At 35.8% G+C, this 8,893-nt stretch overlaps 1 protein-coding gene across 2 annotated transcripts in view; it reads right to left on the reverse strand.

Moving 5' to 3' along the window:
- ETV4 (ETS variant transcription factor 4) overlaps positions 1-6,473 on the reverse strand; it is a 748,952-nt gene extending 742,479 nt beyond the window's left edge. Inside the window, exons 1-4 of one of the 2 annotated variants that reach the window (XM_044055177.1) lie at positions 6,222-6,473; positions 5,018-5,124; positions 4,689-4,779; positions 3,022-3,069 (exon numbers count right to left, since the gene is read on the reverse strand). In XM_044055177.1, the coding sequence (XP_043911112.1) occupies positions 3,022-3,069; positions 4,689-4,779; positions 5,018-5,062 (184 nt within the window). In that variant the 5' untranslated portion in view covers positions 5,063-5,124; positions 6,222-6,473. The remainder of the gene's footprint in view (positions 1-3,021; positions 3,070-4,688; positions 4,780-5,017; positions 5,125-6,221) is intronic. The other variant, XM_044055178.1, reaches the window with a different exon arrangement.
- Between the last annotated feature and the right edge of the window lie 2,420 nt (positions 6,474-8,893).

Here is an 8,893-nt window from a genome sequence, read left to right on the forward strand (position 1 = left end):
AACTGAACCGGAGGCACAGTCTCTTGTTGATTACATAAACAACACTACGGATTGGTTAAAATTTACATTTAATTTCTCCACTGTTGAAACAGACTATTTAGATGTGAGACTAACGAAAGACTTTACTGAAGGAGTATATTCTTCAAAGATTTTTAGGAAGCCAACATACTGCAACTCCTTCCTGCACTATACTAGCTTGCATCCACCCAAACAGAAAAAATCCATAGTTAAGGGTCAGCTTGTACGTGCAGGAAGGATGTGTAGTACTTTAAGTGACTTTAGAACTGAGTGTCAGTTCCTTAAGGATTTATTTTTAAACCGAGGTTATCCTATTGAGCTTCTAAATGACCTCATTTTAGAGGTTGATTCCAAGAGAGTTAGTGGTATATACAAACCTTTGTTGAACCAAGGTATTGATGCCCAATTTGCTACTGCCAATCAATCAATAAATCAAAATGTTTCTACTACCTTTAGGAATTTTTCTTTGAGTTTTATTACTCAATATAATCTAAATTCCAATGATATTTGGGCAATATTTTTAAAAAACTGGCCATTGGTCATTAATTCAGTTAACCTTATTGAGAAGTTAGGTGAACGTCCTTTTGTTATATACAGAAGAAGTAATAATTTAAAAGAAATATTACAACGAACATCACATTCCCATGTCACAGCAAGGACTAGAGGCTCATTTAAATGCGGCCATTGTAATATGTGTAAAGTTATAACGACAGGTAACTCTTTCTTTGTTAGAAATACAAGGTACCAGATAAATCATAGGATATCTTGCGAATCTAAATCGGTGGTCTACATTGCTTTGTGCAACTGTTGCCCATCGGTTTATATAGGAAAAACGAATCGCAAATTGAAAGAAAGAGTTTACCAACACCTTTACGCAATAAAAACCACTGCTGGAGAATGCTTTAGCAAAACATGTACATAATAACCCAGGGCACTCATTTAGATTTATGGGTATTGACCAGGTACCTTTTAACATTAGGGGTGGTCCTGTTGAAACCATTCTTGAATGTACTGAATTAGCTTGGCAGTTGAATCTAGATGCATTTAGACCTGTTGGCCTAAATGAGAACTGCAATATTTCATGTATATTGAAACTGAAAAGTTATTTTAGGTAAATGTTTCAGACTTCTTCTTTAAGAACAGTATGTTACTGACTTCTTGTGTAGTAATACTGATAGGTTTTTTTGTAAAATGGTTTTATATTACTAAAAGTACATTTTTACAATATACAATGAATGTATTCTTAATTTTAGTACAAACAGTTTTTGTTAAGTACTTATTGGTTTGTTTTTAATTATGTAATTGTTTTTAATTAAGCTCACATGATTAGGTTTGTTTTGTCACTTCCTCTATGAGAGTATTTAAATGTTTTTGTTAGCTGTTTCCATTTGTATTTTCTTCTGATGAAGCTGAGGCAGGAGCCACGGCGAAAACGCTACTTTTTAAGAATAAAAACTTTTGCGTTAAAGAAGTTACTTTGAATTCTCAATTCCTTTGGTTAGAGTTGGCTTTCCGGCTACAAGGTTGCTGTTTTCCAGTTTTTTGCACCAGTTTGTTTGCTTGTTTTTTACTACGGAATGAATTTCTTAGCTAGAGAAGGGTAGTATCTTTCTTAGAGCAGCTTGAATGTTAGTAGACATTCCTATATAAGTATTACATTTTAACCTGTAATAAGTGTTTAGATTAGATGTGGATTAAAAGCTTGAATACTTATTTATTTATTGACATAACTGAATAATTGTGCATTTAATTTATTAGCTTACATCTAAATAAAGAGTGGCTCCTAAAACAGAACATGTTATACAGCACACAGTATTTACATCAATACTTAAGTACACATGCATCACATTCTGCAGTATTATGCCCTTGGTTATTCCAAAAGCCCCAGTGCTGCTCACGGGACACCTTTTCTTTTCTTGAGGAACAAATATCAACTGCAACTATAGTGGCACCATTATATTTATGTGGCCACTCTACCACTGGTCTTATCTCCCTTGAAAACTGAAAAGTAAGCTCTCTACAGCTACTGTAACCACCCGGCACGTAATTCATCTTCAAGTCAAATGCCAGACATACACGTTAGGGCAACATCCTGTCAACAGTTGTGTCCAGTTGTGTGTAACTCTTCCTGTAGCACACATTTTGATCTACTCTCACTACATGTCCCTGTCCAAAACCTCCTATTAGGAGGTTGAACAAAGCAACAACAGCCTGTGAAATCCAAGCAAAATGACACAAATTGGTTGGGTAAATTGTTATCCTATTTATTTATACTGCACTTGTTTTAACAGTGAAACCACTACAACAAAAGTATAACAAACTGCAGTGTCTTATGATAAAACATAACAAAATAAATTTTCATCCAGTACTAAACACTGTCCAATATCTCTGTATGAATATATATGTCCAATATCTCTTGTATGAATTTCTAAATCTGAGATAATGTTCACACACACACATTATATATATATATATATATATATATATATATATATATATATATATATATATATACTACCAAACATTAATAAATGCATGAACGTTGGTGACTGAGAAGGGTTAAAAATAAGACAGAACCTGTATAAACCTGTTGTGCTAAAAGCAAAACATGACCCAATAACTATCAGTCTTCTGAGACACAATCCACACCTAAAATATTTTCAGCACTATTGTCAACAATCCTCAACCTGAAGATGACCTCTACAGATGCCATCCATAGCAGCTAGCTGTTATTCCATCCTAAAACATGATACTGTTTGCATAATGCCTGCTGCGAACTGATGAACTGCTAATGCATACAATATTACAATAGAAATGCTCATGAGCCACAAATTTTCTTTTGGCAGACAAATACAGTAAAAATACAAAAATCAGTGACTCATCCTTCTCCGCTTACATGAGGCCACCCATCATAAAAGCTGGAGACTTAAAAAAAAAAAAAAAAAACAATACTCAAAACAACAACAGGCAAGAGAAGTGAAGGAAAATAAACAGAGATCTCACCTTCTGTTAGCCAAGTCTCTTGGAAATGGCATAAATCCTGGAAGAGATCTAAAATAGATAATGAAGTGTTATTAGCAAGGGAAAAGTAATGACATGAATCTAATGGCGTACAATCTCATAAAATCAAGATACTAATATTAACATGGTCCATTGAAAATATGAATGTAAGGCATTTTTAATCATGGTTGTTAAATATATTTAAGGCAATAAAGTGATTAAATAGAAACAGTGTTATATATTTTGACAAGGAGCTTAATACAGACCTGCTTAATCAGGCTTAGCATATGGATACTTGCTGTTAGGACAGCTACTGTCTCAATATATTAATGCCCCCAGCTTGCATCTTCAACACAAGAATATATTTGCCAGAAATGTACTTTACATCTTGCACACTACAAAATCCCCTAATACCTCAATACCTCATATTACATGGCATTTTTTTTTCTACAGTCTCTAAAACACTTCACTCATAATAAAAATATTTTACTAGCAAAATAAATAAATAAATAAATCTCACTCCAGTGATAAGTTTCAGAAACAAGGAGGTGAAGAATCCAGGCAGTGCATGTAGGATTCAATCTTACATTTCCTAGACTCCCATAGTAAAGGCCTGCTACTCGAACCCTTAAAGTATACTGCCATTTTACCTTCTGTGGTCACGAACGTTCACACTGTCATATTAGTATTCATTCTTAATCACACACATTTTCCAATGCTACTTATTTCTTCAGGCAACTTTCCATGTTCACATTCTGTCTATTGCGCACAAGACAACCTAGTAGCATCCTCTCAGCAAACACACATTAAGAAGTACGTCACAAATTTTGTTTCCAAATTTTTTTTATATAAAAGGAGAATGCAATTTTTCACCCTGGAATATTTTAAAAACATAAATGCAAACAGTATGAATATTACTGCATTTGAATCTACTGCGTTTGTACTTCTAACAATTAAGTCCGATCACTTACAACAACAACCTGCCACATATGACCCCACATATTTTGCCCATTTGTTACACACTGTGCTGCAAAAAGGTTGAGGGAATGCCTCACAGACAAACCCCAGAACATCAAGTTTTATTATCATCAACTCCAGCTACTTTAGACAGTAACGTAAAGAGGCGCGATTCTGAATTATCAGCAGAGAAAGGAGTACCGAACTGTTTTTATTACAACAGATGCAACAATCATTTTTATTAGTTGCCATGCTGAAGCAACTGCAATTTAGATATCAATATAAAGCAGTCCCTCGCCAATTCCACTAGTGAGCAGTTGCAAGCACAAAAGTTATATAATGCAAATATACTATGTAAATCTGTATTTTACTTGAGTGAAAGCTTCCAAAATACTTCACATGCCCCATCTTTTTAGATAAGGGGTGACTTTAGTGGGAGACATTTTTTTTATAAATAATTATCAGACAAAACTGTGGAAATTAACTTGAGGTAAGATATTCCTCACCAAAAGTAAGATAAACATTGTATTATGTCCATTATATTGTTCAGTTGATTTATTTCAGTAACAAATCCTATTTTTAACTATTATTATTATCATCAGTTTATATGCCTGTCTTTATCTAGAGCTAATGTGCTTTTAAAACTCTTCACTTGGAATGAGATAAACCACCTAAATGCAAAGGTGCAAAGTTAAAACTACTGTTAAGTGTACCTTCCGAATCCTGAGAAGGCAATTCTGCGGCCATGTACCTTCTGGAGGCACCGGTCAAAGCTTTGCAAGCGTTCCCATTTCCAAGAGATGTCTGAAGGCAAAATACAGAAATATTAATGAACTATGTTCATGTCCTGGGTAAGGTAGTTTTGATGGCGACATAACTTAAATCTACAAATTTGTACTACATACCATGAAAGGTAAGCATATTGAAATAAAACAATTTTCCAGAATTAAACAAGTTTCATTAAAAATGTTGCTTCAACAACTGTACATATGGAACACTAGTCAAATGTACAAACGAAAACTAACATTAAAAAAGTACTCACATTGCTTAAAGTGTAAGGCACTTGCTGGTCCAAGTACCCTTCCATCCTGATATCCGTTTGTTAGCCGTTTGCGGTCATTTAGAGAGGGGGGCTGGGCAGCAGCCAACCTGGAACACAGACAGGGGGGACATCAATGGAGGAGAGCAGCCTGCATATTTAATGAGCAGTTCATTCACAGAAAACGAAGCAGCAAAACAAGGCAGGTCGGGAGCAGTAACTTTGTTTTCTTTGCAAGTAAGAGCCTCAGAGACATAGCTTTACACTGTTCCTGACTCTTTGCATCAAATTTTTGTTCTGTCCTTCAAAAGTATGCATTTTAGCAGTACGATTGAGTTATTAAACAGCTACAGAAATTTCACTTAGAGATGTTTTATTGCATTCCACTCGTTCTAACAGCTTTCTGTGGGAGTAATAGAACAAATAGGAGAGTGTCCCTGATTTTGTGCCTTTGTCACTCATTTTTATGCTGTGTTGGCAACTCTTAGCAAACAGGCCGAGAAGTTAACAGTACAGCTCGGACCTTCAAAGGAGTAACGCATTTCCAAATCTCAGACAAATGTTTGCACTAGAAGAAAAGTGTTACCTCTCACCCTGCCAGCTTTCCTTGCAAGCATCAAGTCCTGGAACCCATTAACTGTAAAGCATCTACATTTGAAGTTGGACGTTGTTATTTGGGGAAACTAAAAGCATGCATACCACCACAATTGCAATGGAACTGAACATTTATTAGTTCACATACATACTTACAAAGTAAACTACGCCTAACCCTGTATATCATACAAACACATAAAAAAAAAAAAAAAAAAAAAAAAAAAACAGGCCAGGTCTTTGCTCGTATTATGAGTCCCTTTATTCCTGGAACTTCTAACACTTCCAAAAATAACCAACAACCTTATTTTCCAAAGCACGAATCCTTGCAAGCAAAACATGCAAATGAACTGCAAGACAACTTTGACAAAAGATACATTTAGCAACCGTGTGACTGTGATTTGCTTCCACGTTTAAAACGCAGCTCCTTACGAGCCGTTTTGATATGGTTGTGTGCATTACAGATTAGCTGGATATTTCATCTCTTACAGTGTCACCGTCATCACCCCCCCCCCCCCCCCCAAAAAAAATATACAAACCGAACCAATATTTATGTTAATCTTATTACAACAAAAATACGTTTGGTCCTACAAAAAGTATCCAATGTTTTGCTCACCTGCAACTTTTTTTTTTTTTTTTACAATACTGTAGTTAATCTGCAAAAACTTCCAGATGTATATTAGTAAAGTACCCTAGAGCATGCTGCCCCGAACCGTGCAACAATGCTGGCCAAGTACTTCAGAAAGCCCAGACTCACTTTAGCAGCGCTAACTGTGAAGGACTTGTTTTTCTCGCTCTCAGACAGTTAGCTGGCCCGAGGGAAGCAATTGGCGGATTTCCTCTTTCATTGGCTCGGATTTCTTCCCATCTTTTGTTTTATGAATGACCTGACTTTCTGAATGAAGGGTTGGGGTGGGGGGAGGTGGGACAAGGCTCGAGAATTACTCTGACCAATCACAGCACGATCTTTCCAAGTTCCTCTGGAAACGGGAGGCGGAGTTCGGAAGTGAAATGGCCAATCGGTGAACAGTGTCCTATACTCATTCATGGTGAAGTCTGTTTGCTTTTACATTCACGGAACTGGAGGAAAACGCAATTGGCAGACTTCATTCATAAATATCTAGCGGGCTTCTGAACCTCCTCAAAATTCTTAAAAAAAAAAAAAAAAAAAATAGAAGAAAAAAATTATCCATCGGGCTTCTGTAAAAGAGAGACAGAGGGAAAAGTAAAAGCAAGAAAACAGCTCTCAAATAATCCTTTTAGGGTATACAGCTTGTAAAGTATGTGCATTTATTTACTTAATTTTTCACAGTTGGACTGTAACAGTAAGGCCCATTTTCATACACGTCGAGCTTGCAGAACAACACAAAGCAAAGTTATATAGTGTAAGACATAGCAGCTAGCTTTACAATAGTACTGATCAAAAGCATATGTAATCGTCGATTAATGCTATACTGCTTTCACGTTTTATTCTTCAATGTTTTTCAGAGATTGATTTATTGTTTCAGCCCCAACTATGTATTGTAGACACCACCTTCCCCATACAGATGAACTTCCTCACAAGTTTATGTGTACCCCCCCCCCCCAAAAAAAAAAAAATAGAAATATGTACCAGCAGCTACACCACTGCCACATACGCACCGCTGTTTAAAAACAATACCAGCTGTACTGGTAGGCAACATCAACCACAAATGTTAATTACAGAACAGATGCAATAAACTTAACATTTAAATTTCATGGAATTTCATTCACTTGGGCATTGTGTGATGCATGTGGATGGAGTTCTTTACTTTAGTATTTTCTTTTCAGATTGTCTCTGGCAGTGGGCTATGTGCCTAGTCACTAAAGCATAAATACATCAGTTGTTTCACTTTGAAGTCGTGTGACAGTGACAAAGACAGAGCTAAACCGTTTGAATTCACAAGCTAAACGTGATCGAAGTTGAAGCACCTTCTGGCTGCCCGTACAGTGAGCCCGATAACTTTCAACCTCTGTCTCCGAAATGTGACTAGGGCTGTGCCTTCATAATGTGGAACAAATGGGCACACGTGGGGCACTTACAAGCAACTTGCTGCTAAAGCCAACTCTGAAGTTCAGAAGATCGATAAACGGTGCTACTTTATACACAGTTATTTTGTTACAATAATATGATACATATATAAAAAACCTGGCTATTGTTAAAGTGGAACTGTGATGTTCGTGGACTTTTTAAGATTAAAAATGAAGAGCTCGCCTCCTAAAGAAGTACACTTGAGGAGATAACTGAGCCTGTAAAAAGTCTGTCCGGATAACCGAAACAGAAATCTAGAAAAAAGTTATGGATATGGCATACTTTAATTATACAATATATTTTACATGATGCAACATGTACAGTAAAGCTACCGACCAAACCAGATTCAAAAAGGACCACTGGATAGCAATGAGCAAACATATAAACATTGCTTAAACAGAATGCAATGAAGACAGCAAACACTTTCACTTTGATACAGTGATATAGTCAGAATTTTTTGTTTTGTGTTCAGACCTCCTGCTTTTGAATCCCTACCTCCAGTTGAAAAATGTATTCGGCTCTTAAAATATTGCCCCATACACTTTGGAAAAGGCCACGCTATTTTACACTGTTTCTACAGCCTTAAAAACCTATCTTAAGAAGTGCACTCCTCCTAGCAGATAGGCATGTTTGCACAATTTTATACAGTAACAGTAGACACTAACTTGCTTAGTTCTAAACATTCCTTATTGTTACAGCCACAATGTTTTGGAGAGATTCTCATAAAAATTTACGTATTTGAGCATACCTCTCAAATTCTTTCCATAGTAATTATGGGCAGATCCAATTGCAGTGGTGGAACATAGTCCTAAAAAATCAAAGAACATTTTAAATATAACCCCAAATTCACTTACAAATTAATTGAGCAAGAGGTTTCCCATCAACATACATTTTTTGAACAGTATGAAAGTGTAATGTCTGGCTTTATTGATTGACTAGAATCCTTAGTGATTTATTTATTTTTATTTATTTATTTTACATTTGTTAACCGGGAAGGTCCAACTGGACACAAGTCCTTTTTCAGTGGAGGCCTGGGGAGAAAAGCTTCTAATACAGTATACATAATTTTCTTGTCATACAGTTTGGTTTACAAAGACATTTTGAAATACATAAGACATTGTTGGAATACAGAGATATCAATATCCGTAAGATGTCTTGAAATAAATAACGCTTTTGAAATACAGTAACGTCAGTGTACAGTGGTAATTTATTTTAAGACAGTGTTAAAAAAAAAAAAA

The sequence above is a fragment of the Protopterus annectens genome, chromosome 13.part0 (assembly GCF_019279795.1).
Source record: "Protopterus annectens isolate FY-2018-M chromosome 13.part0, PAN1.0, whole genome shotgun sequence".
NCBI classification, from domain to species: Eukaryota; Metazoa; Chordata; order Ceratodontiformes; family Protopteridae; genus Protopterus; species Protopterus annectens.